The 24871-nt window shown below is 39.6% G+C and overlaps 1 protein-coding gene across 1 annotated transcript in view; it reads right to left on the minus strand.

The window, feature by feature from the left end:
* PPP2CB (protein phosphatase 2 catalytic subunit beta) overlaps positions 1–24541 on the minus strand; it is a 34833-nt gene extending 10292 nt beyond the window's left edge. The window contains exons 1-3 of the mRNA XM_058525160.1: positions 24142–24541; positions 2394–2603; positions 499–672 (exon numbers count right to left, since the gene is read on the minus strand). Of these exons, the coding sequence (XP_058381143.1) occupies positions 499–672; positions 2394–2603; positions 24142–24243 (486 nt within the window). The 5' untranslated portion in view covers positions 24244–24541. The remainder of the gene's footprint in view (positions 1–498; positions 673–2393; positions 2604–24141) is intronic.
* Between the last annotated feature and the right edge of the window lie 330 nt (positions 24542–24871).

Genomic DNA, 24871 nt, shown 5'->3' on the forward strand with positions numbered 1-24871 from the left:
ATGTTTTATAACTATGTCTGTTAATACTTGTCACAGGTGGAAACAAAGCATTCACTTCTTAGTGAAGAAGGTGTAATACACAATATTAGTGCTTGCAATTACCATGAAAATAGGAATAAAAAGTTATTAATGGTAACCAGCAGACACTGTATATGTGTGCAGGTAGCTTTAAAAATCAGCTTTGCTTTACTAGTATTGTACATCAGGGCCTTAAGCATTTATTTACAATATTTATCTATAATAAAAAAGCATATTGGCATATTCTTTGGCCAAAAGCTTTACACACATATCTCAGAACAACATGGAAATTTGCTGGTCTCAAAGTACATACAATTTATTGAATTCCCTGTTGTGAAATCTTAAGTATAAGGGAAAGAGGCAGAAAAGGCCCAAGGGGATACAGAAACACACGTCATGTAAATCTAGATTCTCAGTTACTAGTAGGAATTACTTTTCTTACTTTTATCCCCGCCCCCATGTAAGTACATACATACACACCTGTCCATCTACTAAAGCTGTAAGTGGAAGATAATCAAATAGATCTGTAAAATATTTCCAAACATTGGCATTTCCATACTTTCGTAGACATTCATCATAAAAGCCATATACTTGGGTAATTTGTCTGCTTTCGTGGTTTCCTCTCAATATTGTAATGCGTTCTGGATAACGCACCTGGAGGAAAAGCAAAAGAAACCCATGCTGTACAAACCATATTTTTACTAGTGTCATGTTAAGCACATTAACCAGTGACCCATTTCTTTAAATGGCTCTTTTTTCTGCTAGTAAATTAAATGTTAATTCTTTTTCAGAGTAAAAATGTTCTCATTCATAACCGGGTCCTACTGATTAAACTTCGAAATATTTTTTATACAGGTAGTCATCCTTCTTCATTACTATTTATACCACCTTCACTGAAATCCTTATTGACTGATACCTATATTACTGTAATAAACTAGTATCTGATTCATTGTCTCAAATACCTTCTTCATCCTCAAACTATCACTAGTCTTCTAAATCTTTCCAGAATACTATTACTTCTTACTGCTGAATGGATACCGAAGATCAGAGATTTAGACCTGAGACAAACTCCTCTATAGACTTAACTTCTCCTTTCCTTTTCAACTTTTATTTCCCACAGGAAGATTGCCTTTGCCAACAAAAACAGGCCCTTGCCAAATCCAGGCAGGCTTTCAAATGTATTAATAGTCTCTTTCCCCTAACAAAATATAGAGACATACCTTATAACATACTATTTATAGTTAGGAATGTGTCTGAGAAGAAGTATGAAAAGGCATTAGATTCTGTAAACCAAATTAACCAAAAGCTGCAAATGCATACTTCAATTCATAGACATTCACTAAGCATCCATTATATGTCCAACATTAAACTTAGTGCTTAAAGTTAGGAGGCAGGTCCACACAAGTATAATGTATGACTTCTTCTCTCTAGGGACTAATCTCACTAAAGAGGTATGTGAAATAAATAATATAAGGCAATAAACCACTACGCAACATAAATAAGGGGTGAGAGAATACGTTTCATCGTAATTCAGAGGAGGAGGAGTAAGGCTAAAACTGTTGAAGGCTTCATGGAAGAAGCAGGACTTGACTTGAGTCTTGGCAGAAGGGGCAACAAATCACAGATGGAGGAATCTCCTGGGCAAATCGGTTAAGGAAATATATGGAGAGAGGCTGAGCACTGAAACTCTTTGAATTGAGTCAAAGAGTTTATGCGGCCAACTACTGGCAGGCAAATTCAGGCTAGACTACAGAGGGTCAGCCAAGGAGTTTGAGCTCCATTCTACAGGCAACATGGAATCACTGAAGAATTTGGGAGCAGGGAAGTACCAATAAGAAAGTGTTAAATAAAAGAGATTTAGTCTGGCAGCATATGCAAGGTGCAAGGTAGATCTGGAGGGGTGAGATCCCGGAAGCAGAAATATTAGTTACCACGCTATTCCAATAATCGAAGTGTGAAGTGGTAAAAATACGAACTGTGTGGTGATAGTAAAAACAGAAAGACACAGGTATGACAGACTTTGCAAGGCAAGAATTTAACAAGACTTGTTAACTGACTAAATATAAGAAATAAGTGACTAAGTCAAAAACGATTCTTAAGACTTCAGCTATGGATTACCTAAGAGAATGATTTAACAGAAGTAGGCAAGAGAGGTTTAAGGTATCATGCTCATCTCCCTCTCTTTTAAAAGATGTAAAATCTACTATTATTTTAAGGGTTTATAAACTGAATGGATCATAAAATAGAACAGATGAGAGGCAATACTGCCATTCTTGCCTTTTGCTGGTTTAAAGCTTGAAAAAAAGAAAACTGAATTGCATTAACCATACCTTTAATACCAAGAAAAAAAGAAAATTGAATTTCATTAATCATACCTTTAATGCCACAAGAAGAGTCACAGTCTCCACTGAATAATAACCTCTGTCTACATAGTCGCCCATGAATAGATAGTTCGTGTCTGGTGATTTTCCACCAATTCTAAAGAGCTCCATGAGATCATGGAATTGACCGTGCACATCTCCACAGACGGTAACAGGACAACGAACCTCTTGCACATTTGATTCTTTTGTTAAAATTTCCTTAGCCTGTCAGAAAAATGAAATCAACAATTAAAAAAAGATTCTATCACAAATTTAAAGGTGTCATTCTTTGTGTATTAAAAGAAAATCTGGCGGAAAAAAACACCTGAAATGTGCCTTATAAAATCATAAAACTAAAACCACAATGAGATACCACTTTATATCTACTAAGATGGCAAATAAAAAAGACAGATAATAGCAAGTGTTTGCAAGGATCTGGAGAAACTGAAACTCGCATACACTGCTGGTGGGAATGTAAGTGGTGCAGCTGCTGTGGAAAACAGTCTGGCAGTTCTTCAAAAAGTTAAACAGAATTACCATGTGATCCAGCAATTCCACTTAGATATATACTTAAGAGAATTATGTTTACACATGTTCCTGGCAGCATTATTCCTGGCACAATAGCCAAAAAGCTGAAACCACTCAAATGTCCACTAACTTTTGAATGGATACCTAAAATGTGGTACATCCACTCAATGGAATATTATTCCGCAATAAAAAGACATGAAGTACTGATACATGCTACAGCTTTGAAAACATTATATTAAGTGAAAGAAGGCAGTCACAAATGGTCATAGATCGTATGACTCTATCTACACGAAATATCCACAATAGGCAAATCTACAGAGATAGAAAGTAGACCAGTGGCTGCCTAGGACTGGAGGGACTGGGGGGTAATGGCTAAGGGGTACAGGGTTTCTTTGGGGGATCATGAAAATGTTCTAATATTGTGGTGATAAATACACACATCTGGGAATGTACTAAAAGCTACTAACTGTACATTCTAAATGAATGAACTGGATGGTACAGGAATTATATCTCAATAAAGGTGTTTTTCAAAAAGAATAATCTTATTTACAGGTTAAAACAGATCAATAAAGAAAAAAAATCACAAATTAATTATTCAAATTCTTTTATAAACAAACACATTCTTACACCAATTCATAAGCCAATCTTCAACTTCTTTATTCCAATTATTGTATATTTAATGAGTTAAGTTAGAATATACCATTAGGAGGCCCTGAAGTACAGAGTTGACATATAAACAATGACAGATTAAATGTACTGACTAAATTCAAGTTCATCACGCTTCCTCTATTTAGCAACTTTGCCTAATAGAAAAAAGATCCCAGAATCAGAGAGAAGATTAAAAAGGTCTCTGAGGTCTGTAATAAAACAGATATGATACAAGTATATGTACCTTTCCATCAACCTGCCAGAGGAGTCTAGTAGGCCTTATTCTGGGCCTATTTACTTGTTATGCACAAAATTTTAATAAGCTACTTATCACATTTCAAGGTCAATGAGAGATTAACAGAAAACCAGGAAGAACAGGAGATAAGACCTGGGACTGACATATACATACAAAGAGTAAGAAACAACCCCACAGTGAGGGTGATGGTTGTGAAAATAACACAGTCAACTGCTCAGGAGGAAGCTTACAGCAGGACCCGGCAGAGGCAGAGGAGAGCTAAGACTAGAGGGAGAGTGGAATTTTAGGGACAGACACTTCTCTGCCTCTCCAGGGATCTGATCGTCTAAAGAGCATTTAAGAACATGGATTTATGGGCTGGCCTTGTGGCACAGTGCTTAAGTGAGCGTGCTCTGCTGCTGGCGGCCTGGGTTCGGATGCTGGGCGCGCACTGACACACCTCTTGTCAGGCCATGCTGTGGCGGCCTCCCATATAAAGTGGAGGAAGATGGCACGGATGTTAGCCAAGGGCCAGTCTTCCTCAGCAAAAAGAGAAGGATTGGCAGATGTTAGCTCAGGGCTGATCTTCGTCACAAAAAAAAAAAAAAAAAAAAAAAAAACCCCACGGATTTTGAGCTTCTCTCTCCATAATGTAAGTTCTTGCTGCTCGGCATCTCTGTCAACAGACTAACATTCTTGCCAATTAGCAGGTGTGAAATAGTATCTTTTAATTTTCACCTCTGATACTTAATACTTCTCTAAAAAAGCTTTTCATATTTACTGGTCATTGAATTTCTTTCTCTCTCTTTTTTTTTTGAAATGCCTACTCACAAAATTAACCTAATTTTTCTATTTGGTTGTATTTTTCCTATTGATTTATACTAGGTATTTTTTTTAGTATTATGAATATTTACCTCTTATTGGTTTTATGCATTTTAAATACCTTCTGCCAGGGGCTAGTATTTTCATTTTGCTTATAGTGCCACTGAAGTTTTTGTTGTTGTTGTTTCTGAACTTTAAGACAGCCAAATTTATCACTCTTTCCCCTTCACGGTGTGTGCTGTTTGGGTCTTGTTTCAGAAACTGTTCCCTACAGAGAGGGCAAAAAGGCACTTTTGTATTTTTATCCCAGGAGTTTTTGCTTTTACATTTAACAAGTCCTTAATCCAGCGCTGGAATTTGTTATTTGGTATAATGTAGGAATTCATTTTGTTATTCCTAATGGTTAGCCAACCGGCCCAGCATTATTTATCAGGTAGTGCCATCCTTTCCTAATTTGTAATGCCACCACTGCCAAGGTTTCGTCAAGACCTATGTCTGTTTCCTGATTTCTTATTTGTACTGGACACAACCTTGTACACTCTCTCAGATGCCTTAACATTCTTTTTCTGAGCTGCCTGCCTCTGGAACCGCACTGCTGTCATCACTGATGGCACCCTTGCCCAGCTGAGCTGAAGCTATAGACTTGCTTGGCCCTCACTCTGAACCCTACCTATGCTGAGGCGCTCCTCCACTTCCAGACATGGATGGAATGCCACATGGCGGGAGGTGGGATCTGGCTTCTCGAGCAGGTGCTGAGGGCTGGATAGCACAATTTGGAAATATGTGGGAGTCATCTCCCCATGGGGTAAACCTTGACTAGTGGGAAGAGAGAGAAAGGAAGGAGGCAGGGAAATAAACTGCCACTTCTGTTGTTCCTTCCATGCACTTCTCTGAGGTATGATTTCTCCTCGTGATTTTTCTGGATTCGGCAGAAGTCCCATCTCCCAAGATAATGTATCATATCGCACTGCTTCACAGCTTTTCCCACCTTATTTTCTTCCTCCACCTTATATCCTTGGGTTTGCAGCCCCACACAAAGTGTCAGCACTTCAACCTTTGCCTCAGGCTCCGTTCTTATTGGTCTACCACTCCTGTGTCAATAACAGACTGATTTAATTACTATTAGAAATCATATAACTGGGAAGACAGGCTCCCTTCCTTATTCCTTTTATTAAACTATCTGGCTATTTTGGGCCCTTTTCATTAAGCCTGCCATATGAATTTTAGAACTAACTTGTCAAATCCTATGAAAATCTTATTGAGATTTGACTCAAATTACATTAAATTTATATATTTGGAGCAAATGGACATATTTAAAATAACAAGTCTAGGGCCATACAACTATCTACTGGGGCTTTGGGGAAAAAAATAAATAAATAAAATTATAAAATAACAAGTCTTTCCACTGATGAATATGGTACTGATCATCATTTAAGATTTCCTTTATTCTTCAATCAAGTTTCATAATTGTCTCTTTAATAATGTCTACTTGTTGGATATACTCCAAAGTAATTTATACTTGATACTATCTGGGATTTTAAAAAATATTTCTAATTTTTTTTAATTTATTTATTTTCCCCCCAAAGCCCCAGTAGATAGTTGTATGTCATAGTTGCACATCCTTCTAGTTGCTGTATGTGGGACACGGCCTCAGCATGGCCAGAGAAGCGGTGCGTTGGTGTGCACCGGGGATCCGAACCCAGGCCGCCAGCAGTGGAGCGCACGCACCCAACCGCTAAGCTGTGGGGCCGGCCCTAAAAAACATATATATATATATATTTTTAAAGATTTTATTTATTTATTTTTTCCCCCCAAAGCCCCAGTAGATAGCTGTATGTCATAGCTGCACATCCTTCTAGTTGCTGCATGTGGGACGCGGCCTCAGCATGGCCGGAGAAGCGGTGCGTCGGTGCGCACCCGGGATCCGAACCCGGGCCGCCACCAGCGGAGCGTGCGCACTTAACCGCTAAGCCGTGGGGCCGGCCCTAAAAAATATTTCTTAATGTCAGAGATTTCCATAATACTCTTGTACTTGAAAACTGTTTATTTAGTTTTAATAGTTTATAGATTTTCTTGGATTTTCCATATAGACTGTAAAATGATTTTGTTTTTTCTTTTATAAATCTTATAACCACTAGTGTCTTAGTCTATTTGGGCTGCTATAACAAAAATACCATAGACTGAGTGGCTCAGAACAAAGAAAATTTATTTTTCACAGTTCTAGAGGCTGGAAGCCTAGGATCAAGATTTCCAGAAGTAAGCTCCTTCGATCAAAAATTCCAGAATTTCCTGGGGCCGGCCCGGTGGCACAAGCGGTTAAGTGCGCACACTCCGCTGATGCGGCCTGGGGTTCGCCGGTTCGGATCCTGGGCGTGCACCGACACACCACTTGTCAGGCCATGCTGTGGCGGTGTCCCATATAAAGTGGAGGAAGATGGGCATGGATGTTAGCTCAGGGCCAGTCTTCCTCAGCAAAAAGAGGAGGATTGGCAGATGTTAGCTCAGGGCCGATCTTCCTCACAAACAACCAACCAACCAGAATTTCCTAAATTCAGAGAAATTTTCTTGTCATGGGATGGAATACTTTTTGTGTTCTATTTGTTGAATTTCCCATTTTAGAAACTTTAATTACTTGTTTTTTTAAATCATGTTTGTTCTTTTTCGTTTTCATGTGCATTCCTTGTGATTATCTTAAGTCTTTCCTTTCTGGAGGCAGTTAGATTTTTTTCTGCCATGTCCGTTCTGTTTCTCTTGTTATTAATTATCACTACTGGTTTTGCCCTCAATTTGTTTCCTAAGTCTATATTCATCTCGTGCTATGTTCTTGTTTTTGAGCTTCTTGTATTTAATCCACATCATAGTGAGTTGTTCTGTAACTTGAGCACCAGTGGGTAATTTCTTCCTGTTCCTTGGGTTTATTTTGGGTTCTTTGTACATCATTCCTCAGGCTATGTTCCTTTCTTGCTGTAATTTGTCTGCCATGCTGTCCCTTCTCACTTTGTTGCTGAGCTATCAGTCTAAACCTCCTCTTTACTCCAACACATTGTGGGTCATTTATTAACTCCCACTCTACCACATCTGAGACTGGTTTGTTTTTCCCAATGAGCCACAGGTTTACAGTCAAAGTAGTTCACATTCATTCTTTTTTTGGCAGCCAAGATAGGAGGTGGGAGGGCTCATGAGAGGCACTATGGGGTCTAGAATGCCTACAAACTGCATTCACTTCTGAGGTTTGTTAAGGTTCACTCTGTTCCCTTAGGGGACTGACTACTCTCAGTCTCTGGACATGCTCCCCAATCAGTGTGCAGCCCTGATGCATTCAATTCTCACTGTCAGGTCCACTGCTCAGTCCCCATTTCTCTCCAAAAGCTATTTCCACTGTTTCTCAGACAAAAGGAGAGAAAGATCCCACTTGGCCATCTCTCTCCAGAGATATGGAGAAATTAATGAAAACCCTCTGGGTCTTGGGGGCTCACTCACGCAGCCTGCAGTGGTGGGGGACAGTGAGGAGCGGTGCCTCATTGTGCCACTAGGTGACCACAGCCCTGGGTGGTGCCTCTTTCCTTGTTTGGTTACTGATTATTTCCTGTCTTCTAAATTTTCCCTGTGTATACGTGTTTGTTGTTCACATCAATATTAGTACTAGTCAGAAAAGGAAGCAGGTAATTATCCATTTTCCTTGGCATTGGCCAGACCACATTTGGAGTAACCTGATCCATTCTGTGGTGAAAAAAGAGGGGCAGGGCCCACAAATATGCTTCTTTTCCATCTATGAGACTGGCAAAAATGAAAATTACCCATCGTTAGCAAGGCTATTCTCACACGCTACCGGCAGCAATGCACATTTATACATCTTCTTTGGAAAGCAAGTGACAGTGGCTAACAAAATGTAAAGTGATGTGAGGCAAAGACTCAAAAATCCACTCCCCCGCCTTCTCAATAATTAAACTGATTGTACTCATGGGAGCCATGCTCCTGGCTAAAAGACAACAGCTCCCAGCTGTTTTAGTCAGTTCAGGCTGCGATAACAAATACCACAGACCACAGACTAGGTGGCTTAAACAACAGACATTTATTCTAATAGTTCTGAAGGTTTGAAAAGTCCCAGATCAAGGTGCCAGCTGATTAAGCTCCTGGTGAGGACCCTCACCTTGGTTTGCAGAGGGATGACTTCTTGCTGTATCCTCACATGGAGGGGAGAGAGAGAGAGATCATCTCTCTAGCGTCTCTTCTGAGATGAGCACTAATCCCACTCATGAGGGCTTTACCCTCATGGTCCAATTACCTCCCAAAGGCCCCACCTCCAAATACCATCACACTGGGGATTAGGCTTCACATACGAACTGTGGGAGGACACATATTCAGTCCATAGCACCAGCCTCTCATGCAGCTACAAATGGCCATGAGACTAAGTTCTAGTTGGTGAGATGTGAGGAGTGTTATGTGGTAACTACAAAGTTTCCTTAAGGAGGGGGTGTGCCCTTCATCACGCTCCACTGCGTTTCCTGGAATGTATACATACGTGATGGCTGGACCTCCAGGAGCCACTTCAGACCATAAAGACAGGGGTTGCTCTCTAGTAACAGCAGAACAGAGTGCTGGAAGATGTGGCAGGCTGAAAAAACTCCCCGCAAAGATATACTCACTTCCTAATCACCAGAATCTGTGAATATTACCTCATATGAAAAAGATGTGATTAAGGATCTTGACACAGGGAGCTTATCCTGATGGGACCTAAATGTAATTGCATGTACCCTTATAAGAGAGAGACACACACACAGAAGAGAAGGCCATGTGGAAGACAAGGGAGATTGAAGTGATGCAGTCAAGGAATGCCAGCAGCCACCAGAAGCTGGAAGAGGCAAGGAGCGGATTCTCTCTTAGAACCTCCAGAGGGTGTGTGGCCCTGCTGACTTGATTTTGGACTTCTGGCCTCCAGAGCTGTGAGACTATATTTCTGTTGTTTTAAGCCACCCAGTTTGTAGTAATTTGTTACATCAGCCACAAAAAACTAATACAGCAAGATGTCTGGTTTCCTGATAACTTTGTAGAGCTGCCATATCACCCCTGGACTGCTTATCTCTGAATTTTCCACTACATAAGAGAAACAGAAATGGCTACTGGGTTAAGCTTTTATTCTTTTGGGTTTTCTGTTACATATACTAAACCTAATACTGACACATGGTTATAATACTGGACCAAGCAACTCCACTTCTAGACAACCATACTATGAATAAAATCAGATAAATATGTAGGGATATAGTTCTTGCTTTGAAGAGAAAATACTGGAAACTATAAATGTCCATTTATATGGATATTTAAGGAAACGGATAGTTAAGGAAACAAATATGGTACATCTATAGAATGGAATACTAAGCAGACATTAAGAATCTTATAGAAGTATATTTGATATAAAGGGTATTTGATATATAAATGAAAAAGGCAAGTCACAAAACTATACAATCACCTGTTTAGTAAGGAAAACTGTCTAGGAGTTCCAAATCAAGAAGCTGCTCTAACAATTTTTAGATATGATCATGTTAGGTTCTATCAAATAGCTGGTTTAGATCACAGGGGCAAAATACAGCAAAGTCAGCTAAGTTCAGCCAAAGAAAATGCATCAGAGGGTAAAGAAAAAAGTCCTTAATATAAGAATCAATTTACAGAAGCCAAATCCCAAAGTCAAAAGGATCCTAATAAAATAGCTGAAGATTGAGAAAACAATTAGCAGAGGTCTTTCAAGAGCAACATAACCTCCCGCAATGGATCTATTAACTGGAAAAAAAAAGTCAATGACAATAAGCTTAAAAATGACTAAAATCATTATGTCATCTGCTTAGCAAGCATCAAGTAATTTGTTTTTCAAGTCAAATAGGAGCAAATAACCGTTTTGCTGAAATAGTAAAACAGAATCCTCAAGTCATATAACATTAAGAATTTTATAAGCTAACCCTACTTAAAAATCCATTAAAGGCAACATCACCAAAAAACAGAGGAAAAATTATTTAATACACAGTACCTGTACAGGACAACAGTCATCAGGGTGATAGACCATTCACTCTGATGTACTCCATACACAGCAATCACTTGACACATCAAAATATTCCCTAAGAATAAGGTTCATGTATTCATGTAATACATGAACACAACAAATATTCATTTGTCAAGTGTCTGTGGTAGGGCAGGTACCAGAGATAAAGAGGAACATGGGAACTCTCTAGCCTCAACACGCTGGCTTCAATGGGCTCAGCCAAATAAAATAAAAACTTGTGTCTATAAGAAGAGATAAAAGGAGAAGCCTGGGAGAATATTTATAGCACACAACAGAAACATGTTGACATATGTCATACAAAGATATTTGTAGAATACATTACAATGTCTCAAAAATCATTGATTCAATCTTAAAATTTCATATTTTTTAGAAGCTGTAAGAAACTATTTATACAAGAGCGTTTGAGAATATAAAGCTCTGAATTAGCCATCTTTAAACTGTTAAATGGAAGAAGGCTTGCAACTATTTTTATACCAGTTAACTTAAAATGTAATTTGAAGTTACATCTTTCTATATTTTTTTTTTTTTTTGGTGAGGAAGATCGGCCCTGAGCTAACATCTGCCAACCCTCCTCTTTTTTTTTTTTTTTTTTTTTTTTTGCTGAGGAAGACTGGCCCTGGGCTAACATCCATGCCCATCTTCCTCTACTTTATATGGGACGCCGCCACAGCATGGCTTGACAAGCGGCACGTCGGTGCGCCCCCAGGATCCACACTGGCAAACCCCGGGCCGCCGCAGAGTGCGCGCACTTAACCGCTTGTGCCACTGGGCTGGCCCCATATCTTTCTGTATTTTAACATCAGAAAGTTAATTTTTAAGTCTAGGTAAGAAAATTTTCTCTAATATTGATGGCTTTAATAGCTCTAAGACTTATAATATTGAGACTATGAAGTTTTGTTGAAAAAACTGTTCATTCCCTTAATACACAGATAAACAAATGTAGCCGTTCTCAAAGTGTGACCCAAGGGCACGTTCAGATGTAATGGATTTACTATTGTTTTAAAGAATAAGTATTTTTTGAAATTTGCTTTAATTGCCAATACAGTAAGTATCAATAATACAACCCACATAAACAAAAGTTCTTCACAGTCCTTACGTTTTAAGAGTATAAAGGGGTCATGAGACTAAAAAACTTAAAAATCGCTATGTTAATGCATCTGCTCTGTTGACCTACAAGTAACATGAAAGAAACAGAGACCAGGTAAAGGGTAAGAGGGTTCACATTTCTACACAGACATGTATCCTATTCACTTCAACTTGTTTTGCAGTGACTATTAGTGTCCTATTACACCAATCCGAAGTACTGGTGTTAGAATATGTAAAACAAAATCACAATGAAAATTTGTATACACACTGTAGGAATCACAAAGAAAGTCTATCTCCAGACTCATCTATGCCAATTGGATGCCCCTAGCCCAGACTTTTATTTGAAGCAACTCTAAGCAGTAGGGACAATGGCAAGTCCTATTCCAGCAGAGGTGTTCTCTCCTGTGTTCTAAAACATTTCTACATCTAGGGACAGCTAATTTTCGACAAGGGAGCCAAGGACATACAATGGAGAAAGGAAAGTCTCTTCAATAAATGGTGTTGGGAAAACTGGACAGCCACATGTAGCAGAATGAAAGTAGACCATTATCTTACACCACACACAAAAATTAACTCAAAATGGATTAAAGACTTGAATGTAAGACCTGAAACCATGAAACTTCTAGAAGAAAACATAGGCAGTACACTCTTCGACACAGGTCTTAGCAGCATATTTTCAAGTACCATGTCTGACGGGCCAAGGGAAACATTAGAAAAAATAAACAAATGGGACTACATCAAACTAAAAAGCTTCTGCTCAGCAAAGGAAACCATCAACAAAACAAAAAGACAACCTAACAATTGGCAGAAGATAATTTGCAAACCATATATCTGATAAAGGGTTAATCTCCAAAATATATAAAGAACTCATACATCTCAACAACAAAAAAACTGACAACACAAAAAATGGGCAAAAGATCTGAACAAACATTTCTCCAAAGAAGATATACAGATGGCCAACAGACACATGAAAAGATGTTCAACATCATTAACTGTCAGGGAAATGCAAATCAAAACTACGATGAGATATCACTTCATTCCCATCAGAATGGCTATAATTAACAAGACAAATAACAAGTGTTGGAGAGGATGTGGAGAGAAAGGAACTCGCATACAATGCTGATGGGAGTGCAAACTGGCATACCCACTGTGGAAAACAGTATGGAGATTCCTCAAAAAATTAAGGATAGAACTACCATATGATCCACCTATTCCACTGCTGGGTATTTATCCAAAGAAGATGAAACCACGAATGCATAAGGATACATGCACCCCTATGTTCATTGCAGCATTATTCACAATAGCCGAGACTTGGAAGCAACCTAGGTGCCCATCAAGGGACTAATGGATAAAGAAGATGTAGTATATATACACAATGGAATACTACTCAGCCATAAAAAATGATGAAATCTGGCCATTTGTGACAACACGGATGGACCCTGAAGGTATTATACTAAGCAAAAGTCAGAGGGAGAAAGTCAAATACTGTATGATCTCACTCATAAATAGAAGATAAAAACAACAACAATCACATAGAGACAGAGATTGGATTGGTGGTTACCAGAGGGGAAGGAGAGAAAGAAGAGAGTGAAAGGGGTGATTAGGCACACGTGTATGGTGATGGATTGTAATCAGTCTTTGGACTGTGAACATGATGTAATCTACACAGAAACTGAAATATAACGATGTACACCTGAAATTTATGTAATGTTATAAACCAATGTTGCCACAATAAAAAATAAAACATTTCTATGGTATGACTTGGTGGCTCCAATCTCTCTTAAATTCTGCAAAATTTCCAAGCCTGGTTCTCCAGCTTTCCTTTTGATTCTAGGCTACCAAATATTCTTCCAACAAATGGTATTTCTGCTTAAATTAGCCTGGTAGACTTCCCAAGAGTTATGAACAATGTAGCCTGAACATTTTTTTCCTCTTTGCCTATAATTAGTTAGAATGAGATTGTATGTACAGAAGCCTTCCAGAAAATATGGGTTCTCCTCCCAGTTCAAACCTAATTGTGTAACCTTAAGACCTATAGACCCTTCAGTTTCTTTATTTAGATTAGGTATCCGTGAGTCTGCATCTCTTAAATACGAAGTCTTATCTTCCACACGTATAATCCTGAAATAGTTATTCTTTTCCAAACTGAAATTCTTTTAGGGTTGATTCTTAGCTTCATGGCAAAATACATTATTTTATTATCATCATGTTACTGAAAGTACCTTTCTCGGGAGGAGAGAAGACAAACTGTGGGTTTACTTTTCTCACATAACAAGAAGCCTGGAGGTGGGCAGCCCTGGATTGGTGCAGCTTCTCAAGGGCCATCATTACGGCCACAGACTCTTTCCACCTACCTTCTTCACCACCCTTAGCAAACACAATTGCCATCTCATGGTCACAAAATGGTGGTGCATCTCTAGGCACTGTATCTGGTACCCTACTCAGCAAGAAGGCAGAAGGGGCAAAGGGTATATGCCAGCCTCATCCAACCATCTTACAAAGCTTTCCCAGGAGTCTCACTCAGCCACTCGCTGCCCAGCTAAGACACATGCTTCCTGCTGCCCTAGTCAATCACTGGGCTGTGACTAGAATGAAGGGAGAGTCGCTACAAGGTGTAATTCCAATCAGAGCTGCAGGGAATTTTAGAGATTATCAGGCATCTCCTACAGAGTCTGACAAATGGCTCAGAAACGCCTAAGATCAGAAATGAAACAATATTTTTGCCAAGTTTATTCCATAAGACAGATTCCCAATTTTGTTTAGGAAAAAAATAAAACAATAGCACAAATCATTAGAAAGTTCAATCGGGGCTGATGTCTTCTATTTACTATTATTTTTGTTCAAAAAAATCAACATTTGGCTGATGGTTCCAACTCTAAAAAGGAAATCTGCTTCATATACAACCACTATCATTTACTGTCTTACTTTAAATACAGAAATAAAAAGCACCAAAATGTAAATATTATCCAATTTAATTGTTCTTTTAAGGATATATGGTTATCTTAACCTAGCACAGGTTTTACAAAACTACGTGGATGGGTTAAGCTACATGATATAGAGTGTGTGTGTGCTTTACAATAATACTTCCTGAGCTCTTATCCACATAGCAGTGAAGAAAGTACTTGTCAGGCCAGTGTAAGTCACTGTAAAAATGTAAAAACCTTTGTGCCAGGAGTCCCCAGGTCTGGTGGTAAACCACAAAGAAGATCCATAGAACTCAGCATACAGTCATACTCAGGGCTATGATTTATTACAGCAAAAGGACAGCAAAGGAAAAGGCACAGGGGACGAAGCCCTGAGTAAATCGGATGCAAGCTTCCAAGAGTGCTCTCCCAGGGGATCTGCACAGAGTGCACTGAATGCCTGCAGCCACGAGTTGTGACACCACACATGAAATGCTGTCTACCAAGGAAGCTCATCAGAGACTCAGTGCCCAGGATCTGTAATTGGGAGCTGGTCATGTAGGTACCCTCCACTGAGCACGTACCAAAATTCCAGACCGTCAGAAGGAAAGCACGTGTTCAGCATAAAGCATACTGTTTGCATAAACAGTTCAGGTACAGCAAGCCATTCTTAAAGGAAGTGGTGGGAACCCTCCCCAAATCCAAGTTTCCAGACATGAGCCAAGGGCAACCTCGAAATGAGGCTTTTCTACAGATAGTGGTCTCAGGATTGCTATGTTAACTCCTTTCTGTACACCTTGTGATTCTATGTGTAATTCTCATGAGTGTTTTTTAATGTGACTTAGCACCCAAAGTTTAACTATCTCTAGGACACAGATAAGACCAAGTTTAAACCTGTAAAGCGAAGGGCTGTGGTGATGGCAAATGCCACCTGGCAGAGATACACCCAGGCAGAAAGCTGTTACTGTTGCGCGCATTGCTGTATACCTGTCCTTTCAAATTTGTCTCCTTTCTCACCCATTTAAGACATATTCTTTCTTGCTGCTATAAATCAAATCTATCTTAGGAAGAGAACTGAGAAAATGAAGATTTGGGAATAACATTCACATAAATAGGATGAAGAAAATATTTTATTTTCCCTTCTACCCATGTTTTAAGACTGCAAAATATGTAAATGTACTCAAGTCTCCCCCGCCTCCCAACAGGTGACATTCTGTTTCTATTTTCGTGTTGATGCCCATTGCCAGAGCCATATTAACAAAAAGCACTATATTTGGTTTTGGCAGAGGCAATATACAAATTCTTTTCTTTCCATATCTATTTAGCACATATTTATCTGCTATAATGTACTATAGGTTATCTCTTACTCTCTAAGCAAATTCATCTAAAGAAAGCCATAGAACATTGATCTCTCAAACAGATACAATTAAATAAAGTTAAAAATCCTACAGGGCTCGGGTGCCTGTCCTCCTATATTTACAAGGTTCTTCCATAAAGGACAGCTGATCTTTTTTTTCTTTTTTTTAATACAAGGAAATAACTTTTCCTTTCAGTTCAACAACAGTCAAATATCTGTATGCCAAGCAATGTCAAGCTTGGAAACACAAAAATAAGTCATATACTCTGTCAAAATTAGAAAAGAATGAGGTATGTGTATGTACACAGGCCAAGATATATTGCTCAGTGAAACAAGTTTTAGGAGGTTATACCTATGATCCCATTTTAATAAAAACAATACACCACAAACACTCATCCCCTCCCCAACACACATTTTTTTTGCACATAGAGAACAAGGCCTGGAAGACTATATAAGGTTTGTCTCTGAGGACAGCGGATGGGGAAGGTAGGTGTAACAGCGGAGAGTATTTGTTCTTTTCCCTACATTTCTGAAATGCTTAAATTAAAAAAAAAATATATATATATATACATACACACACACACACACACACTACTTTTTAAATCTGAAAACATAACTTTTCAAACTTCAAAACAAATTCCAGATAGCAATAATTTATAAAAACCACCACAGTGCTGTATCTGTATAACAGAATTTTATTCAGGCATAAAAAAGAATCAAGTACTGATACACGCTACAACAGGAAAGACTCCTGAAAATATGCTAAGTGAAAGAAGCCAAACACAAAAGACTACATATTGCATGATTCCATTCATATAAAATGTCTAGAAGCGGCGAGTCCATAGAGACAGAACGGAGATTAGTGGTTGCCAAGAGACGGGGAGGGGGGAATGGGAGTGACTGCTAACGAGTACAGGGTTTCTTTTCTGGGAAAATGAAACTGTTCTGGAATTAGATGGTGGCGATGGCTGCAAAACTTTATGACTACACTAAAACCACTGAATTGTACACTTTAAAAGGGCGACTTTTATAATGTGAATTATAGCTCAATAAAGAAATTGCATAAGGGAAAAAAACTAAAACTAATGGAGTTAGAACAGAATTATCCAGTGGATTTGAATTCTACCCAGTCACTTCTCTTTCACATAGGCAGTTCTCACTTTGCATAGTTCCTATATGCATGAATTTCAGTTACCACAGTTTATTTTAATAACATCAGGCCCCCAACAACATGCTTCAAATCTAAGTTACCACAGTATATTTACTGTAATTACATAAAGTAAAAATTTTGCTGCTAGTATACAAATCACTACATAAACAACAGGTGCAGCAGCATCATGATCAGTCATGATCTGTGACCAATCACATCACTTCTTTCGAAGTCTTTTAGTGACTGGTCATAGCACATCAGTTACTAGGTTCAACCCAGACAGCAAAGTGTATAGCTGTGTTGCCTCCTTATCTTCTAGCAATAAACTCATGTGACATTTATAAAAATGGATACTCAAAACAGGGATTTGGTCAACAATGATGAAATTGCAGCAAAGAAATGAAAGGTGATAATGCTAGAAATGAATTCAAATAAAAAGTACACAGAAGAAATAGCTGACTGTGGGAATGCGGACACCGCTGCTGATGGAGAGACTCTAGATATGCAGGCAGGAAATAAACAAACATACTTGCTGACATAAATGAGGAAAGTGGCCATGACAAAAAGGATGAAGATATCCCAGAGGAAGTGACGCTGGCAAAAATCTCATTAAAGGAACTCTCAGAGACATTTCATGACATTAAAAGCATGAAGGAGAAAATGCTGGAGGCCAATTCAAACTCAGAAAAAGTAAACTTATCAGAATCTTCACATATACCACCAAGTAGCATTTCTCAAAATGCAATCTGGACTTTCCACATCACAATACCTGGGGATGCTCTTTAAAAATGCTGATTCGTGCACCTGCCCAAGACATAATCAATCAGCCTGTGGGATGGAGTCAAAGAACTTGAATTTTTATTTGCTTTCCAAGTGATTCTTATGCACACTTAAAGTTTAAGGAAAAGCTGGACAATTTTGACTACACAAAAATGCTAAAACTTGTGTCGTAAAAATTTTTTTTAAAAAGCTGGGAAAAAATATTTTAAAACATTTACAAATTTAAAAAAACATTCCAAATAAAGAAATAACTTTCTTCATTTTCAAAGAGCTTACAGAATTAAGAAAAGATAAAATGTTATGAAATTAAAACAAAAAAAGAATATGCCAACTCAATTCACAGGGGAAAACCTCACACCCCACCCACTCTATGATTCTGATAAATCCACCCATGTTTTCTTCATGTATTTTGGTTTTATTTTTATACATTTTTAAATTGCATATTAAAGTTCTTGTCACCTGAAATATGTTATGGAGTAAAAACCTGTGTAGTGAAGAATTAACCTTACCCACAAAGCTCTGGCCTTTGCCCTTGGCTACTGGGAGATGATGGCTAGGCCCTGGAATGTCCTGCTTGATAAGAGTGTCTTTGCCTGACAGCTCTGACCACTGGACAGTCTAACAACGTGATTTATGATGGGCGCTTTGGGTGACGTGGTATCAGTTCAGCCTCTGGAGGAAATGGAGATTAATGATATCTGTCCCTCCTGAACTCTGCCTTTACAAATTAAAATCAGCCATTCCTTCCCTGTAATAAACCGTAATCGTGAGTTTAACAGCTTTCAGTGAGTTCTATGAGTCCCTCTCTGAACTGCTGAACCTGGGAATGGTTTGTGGAACCCATTGAACTTGCAAGTGGTGTCAAAAGTGAGGGCAATCTTGGCAACTGTGCCCTCTAACTCCTGCAATATCCTTTTTGATCACAAAAGTAAATCATATTATGAAGAATTTGAAAGGCTTTCTCTATTAAAAGACCACTCTATTAGAAGAGCCTCCTGAACTCAAGCCCATCACTCTCCCCTATCCTGCTGCTTCTTCCTGGCAAGAACCATTGCCTGATATTCTATTAAATCTGTTTATCATCTGTCCCCTCTTCTGTTCACAGCTGAATCTCCAGCACTCTGAACAGGGTCTGGCACCGAGCAGCACAACTAACTCTGCTGACCGTATGGTGTAAATACATAGTGGCAGCACTTACTCAACCATGCCTCTCTTCTCTCTCACTTCCCACACAACAAGTGCCTCTTCTGCTACTGAAGCAAAGGCGAGACTGCACTGAACCCCTTCTCAGTGCTCCTCATCAAGGATGTAAATATCAGGTGGAAATCTTTCAAAGGTAGGGGAAACTTTATCATTATTTTCCTCTCTACAAAATGGGAAGAGCAAAATTAAACTGTAGCCTACACACTATATTTTATACATTAAAAAAATCCAATTCAATGCAAAAAGTCAGTTCAAATAAAGTTGCATTTAAGAGTGAATAGGCAAGGATACTTAATTTCAACTCCTCATCCCATTCTCAAAACAAAATGATTGTCTTTGTATAAAATATCACTTAGATCTTTGAGGGAATTCTGCACATTTTTGTTGTACTATATCATAGTGCTATTATAGTAAAAGTCAGCAATCTCAGGTTGCACCTCAAGATTGTCATTTAACTCTTGATCACAAGATTGTCATTAATTCAGTCAAAGGACAGCTTGCAGGGGACAACAAACTGTCCCAGACTACAAGAGACAGCAAACCAAGTACAAGCCGGAGCGCCCCCATTCCCTAGAAAGGAAACTGCATCTGTCATGCACAGACCTGGTTCTCCGGTTTAATACAATTATTAAAGAAATTCAGACTTGAAAAGCAACATATAAGAAGTATCAGACAACGTTTGGTCATTAACAAAGGGACAGTATGGAAGAAAAGATTTCTTCATGCAAGTTATTTAAAGGACCAAGATTAGTTTCACATTTCACTATATTTACACAAAGGAGAATTATAAGGAAATCAGTTCAAAACAATTCAAAATTCCTATTTAATCTCAAGTAGACTCAAATTTTTCATACATATTAGATTGTATCTGTGATTTTAATGCCATTCTTCTTAGAAAAGCTAAATTCAGAAAATAGATATAGTTTAAAATGCAGTGATTGTTTTGGCATTAAGATTATCCTCAATTTCTGGCATTTTGGTTTCCTTTCACAAAAGAAGGACTTCATCCACCAAGTCCTTCCTAGCATTTACCCAGAAGAAGACTGTGAAGGAAAAATTTCTGCAAGATCTTCAAATTAGAATAAAAGGCATATGCTGTAAACAAAACTACTCCATGTGAAAATAAAGTTTATACTGTAAATGTCTTCACTTTATCTATCTACGGATATGATCTTACACATCATATACACAACTGAGAAATGAACTGATTTGAACAGCTCTGCTTTCTAGCCATCAGCAGTAGCTCATGCTAGTCTAGTCTAGTTTCTTTACCAGGCTGCTACAAAAGGTTTGGCTTAGATAAGCACGGACAACGATGATCTGTTCAGTCAGCAGAATTGCTTTTAACCTCCTATTCCACTGTAATCATGTCATTCTTTGTTACAGCAAGAAAGAAAGGAGCTACTTTCTACACCACTGCATTTTAGACTGTATCAATGGACCACCAGAGCTGGCACTAATCCTCGCTCAGAAAGTTAAAATGAAAGTACCAGTTAGGCTTTTTGGCTGTTAAGACCACTATTTTTTTAGCTATAACCTATCAAAAAAAAGTAATCCAAGAGGTTTTTTTTGAGTCACAAAAATCATTCATTATTACCAGGATCTAATCTTCATTAAAACGGTTTTAGGCATTCAGAAATTTAAGCATGCTATTTCACATTAATGAAGTAAGTAATATCCTAAAGATATTTCTGCTTACTTCAAGGCTGAGGCCAGGACCCAGAAACAGATCCATTAGTCCAATACAAAAGTTACATATTTATACTCCTACGCAAGCCTCAAAATTTTTCTAAGTAGGCACTTTATAATCATCCAAATAAAGCTAGCACACAAATAGGCCAAATAAAGCTAGCACACAAATAGGCCAAATTTCGCTCTCCACTTAGAGTATTATCACCAAGATTCTTCAGTATAAAATAAAGTTTATCAGGTCAAAGAACTAAAAAATTCCTCTTCCTGAGACTCTACCAAGAGTTAAATATAGCTCTAGTCACAGAATGTCCCAAACAGTGCCAGACTGGCTCTCTAGGCACTATCTTTTAAAATTACTGTGCGTACTGCTGTTGCAGGAATGAACTGCAGAAGCAATTTTTCTAGGCACATAAGAGGAGTCAAATTCACAATTTGCTTCAAAAGCTGGACTGCTAATTTAAGTCATGTTAAGAGCTAGTCTTCTCAGAAGGTATGCCTTACTACTTTACGCAATTTTTCTCTAGACAGAAATTAACCTCCAAGGCCAAACATACCGTACCACTCATACCTATATTTTCTGTAGTTATTCCCCAATTAGCATTAGGATGGATTTTACTTTTGCCACTAGCTCAAAATAGGGCTTTTACCAGTACCACTTTGATCTTAATTTCAGCTGACTCCTTTAGTTTTTAGGCAATCTGAGTTAAAATAGGAATTTAATTTTGAGGGAAAAATCACCACCATATAATGTAACTTTCTATAGAGTAGTATTTCCGACAGACTCCAAAAAATCATGTTATTAAAAAAAAAAGAACTAAAACCTAGTCACAAAGAATTAAACAATAAGGTGATCTACATAATCAGGTTTGACTTTTCACTTTTCTCTTATATTCTTTCTACGCGCCTGCCATTCTTGACCTGGAAGGGTAGAGCAGGTATCAAGTAGACCAAGTGATGGTAAGGTTACTTCACAAAATTGCTACTAATCCCAGTACTTTGTGCTTCAGGTAACAAGGATCACAAGAAATAGTGAGTGAAACTGTATTTTTAACAATTCTAGAGCCACTACATATAAAATCTTTTTTTAAAGTACATTCTCCACAGAGAAGTCACATCATCACATCTATTTCTTTGCATCTTTTTGCAAAAGAAAATGAGGGGACAGATTTAAAACAAAATGAAATAGCTATTTTTATTTAGCTTTTCTTCATTTAATATTCATTGCGTGCTTATTTCTTGTCAGGACTTAACAGGGGTGGTATCTTAATACTCACAACCAACACAGAAGATCAGGAAATTTTATCACCTCTGTCTTACAGATGAGGAATCAGAGGTGCAGGGAGACTGGCAGCTGCCGAGCTGCAGGGCCAGGGTGTGAACTCAGATGGGCTGACCACCAGAGCTCACTGCAAGCAAACAGGACACTCCTCAGGAACATGGAGGATCAGGGTAGGGACGTAAAATGGAACTAGAGCCTAAGGTTAGAAGACAGAACATATATACCACAAAGGGACGCCACAGTTGCTAGAAGAGGGCTGCAAAACCAAGCACTGCTTAAAAAGGTAGAGAGCAAGGAATCCTATCACACTTCTCCACCCACCAGCAACTCCATCAAAGGGGTGGAGGAGAAAGATAAATGATTGTGGATTTTCACGTAAAAACTCATGTTTAGTGGATAAGTACAAATATTCAAAGAAAAAAGTGGGTAAGACATAAGCTTAAACATACCTATAAAGTCCTAGGGATTGGTAGTTCAATTATTTAGGAGCTGAAGTAAAAAATACTCTCGACAAACACAGAAAGCTTCCTCAAGTGATTAAGACTCAAGTGTGACTGAGTAGTGGTACAACATTCCTCTCTAGAAATACATCTCCAAATGATTAGAGCGTCAAAGGGAAAAGCTGACTCAGCTACTGACTGTGTCCATTAACTTGGTGAAGTGCATGTCTATGTTCATAGTGAGGTTAACTGACTCAGCTAATGTCAAAACTGGATATTTCACTCGACACTGGAGCTTGAGAGAGAGAGATTTAAAACGTAAATTTTAAGACATGAAATTATAGGTTATGACTCAAGGAAACTGAATGTCTACTTGAAGCTATAAGCAAACAGTTTTTTCAGAAAAATACCAGTTGTTCAGCAATTCTATTTACAGAAATAAATTTTCCTGTGTTAACAAATAGTTATTTAATATACAAAGGCCCTAGGCGACATTTACTTGTTAAAAACACTATTTTAACTTAATATTAGCTATTACTCCTCCAACCCTAAGATGCTTTATTTTAAGAGTGCCCTATTAATAATACTAACAACATTTCTGGGGCATCCTGACTTCCGAACACTATGATCAAGAAAGTTTTATAGATTATGGCTTAAAAATACAAACAAACCCAACAGCATTAAAGATTAAACTCGTTACTCCTTCCTGGACTTCAAATGAGGTCTTTTAACATATAAATGTATGAAAATTATTTAGTCCAGATTATAAAAGATGAATGAGAAAAACTCTAGACTTTAACGTAAATAAGATAGACCGTCTGAAATAATTCCAGTGGTTAAGAACAGTCGATACAGAATTCAGAATGTTGTTTAAGATCATACAACCAAGAACGACTGTAAACAACTAAAACAAATAAAAACTCCTTTTTCTTCGGAAAAGAAAGCTTTACATGTAATAAAGATGGAAAAGACTTTCTAAAAAGTGCTGCTCTGCACGAAAAATACATACCCCATTTATCATTTCAAGCAAGCACTGTTGCCAAACTTTAGACTTGCTGTTTTATTTCTGAAAATCAACATTTTGCTTCCAAGAGCCACTCAACGCGAAGACCAGTTACCATCTGTTTCAACCAAAGTCAACCTCTATTTTAAAAACCACAGCCTGCCATCACACCCACCTCTCCACAAACAAATGCCTGACGCATTCCAAGGTCGCGATTTTTGAAGGGCCCGATTCACCTGAAAAAAATCCTACGTTTATGAACAGGTTCGTTAATATGAGCAACATCCAGGTTAATTTTCGGTGCATTTTCAGACAGGAGGTCGCATCAGACTAAGTGGCCGCATTCCACAGGGCCGCGCTCGCTAGTCCACGCTGACCTGGAGGGTCAGGAACCCCCAGAAGAGCGTCGGTGACCCCATTCGAGCTCACGCGCGGGTGCCAGGTCTCCCCCGGCCACCCACAGCGGACCCCTGGGCCAGTAACGTGAGCGCAGCGCCCCGGGCCCCGGAACGGCCACCGCCGCCGCCGGGAGCACGGGCCCGGGGCAGGGCGGCCGCCCCCGCGCAGCCCTCCTTCCTCTCCTACCTTCTCGCACAGGGTCCGCACTTGGTTCTCGTTGAGCTGTTTACACTCGTTCAGCTGCTCGACCCACTGGTCCAGCTCCTTGGTGAACGCCTTGTCGTCCATGGCGGCCCGCGGCCCTCCCCCCGCCCCGGCGCCGCTCCCCGCTCCCGCTCCCGCTCCCGCTCGCCGCTCCGGCCGCCGCCGCCAGCTCCCGGCGGGAGAGGAAGGAGCCGGGGCGCGCGGCCGCGGGCCCCACGCCCCGCCTAAGGCAGCGGGCGGCGCCGGGAGCGCGGCCCCGAGGAGCCCCCCGGCCGGCCGCGCGCCCCGCGAGTCGCTGAAGGACGCGGGGCGGTGGGGGGCAGCGCGGCGCGGGGCTTCGGCGCAGCTCCCGCCGGACGATGGCCACCCGCCGGCCACTCCCGGCTCTCTCACCCCTTCGCTCTCGCTCTTTCTCTTCCCTCCCTCCGGGTTTCCGTCATCGCCCGGGCATTTCCGCCGGGAAAAGGGGAGCAGGCGGCGCCGCCAGGGAGCGGGATGCGAGCAGGGCTGCAGCGCCCCCGTGTGGCTCGGCGGAGAAACGAGCCGAGGGTCGCCCCGCTTTCTCCCCCTTCCCTTCTCTATGCCCGGTTCCCGCTTCGGGTCCGGACCAAGCTCTCCTGGTTCTTTCCTCACATCCTTTTCTCTGGGAACTTCGCCCCCACCTTAGTCTTCTGCAGTGCTTTTTCAGCGCTCTGGAGAGGGAATTAGGAAG

This window comes from Diceros bicornis, chromosome 29 (genome assembly GCF_020826845.1).
Source record: "Diceros bicornis minor isolate mBicDic1 chromosome 29, mDicBic1.mat.cur, whole genome shotgun sequence".
NCBI lineage: Eukaryota > Metazoa > Chordata > Mammalia > Perissodactyla > Rhinocerotidae > Diceros > Diceros bicornis.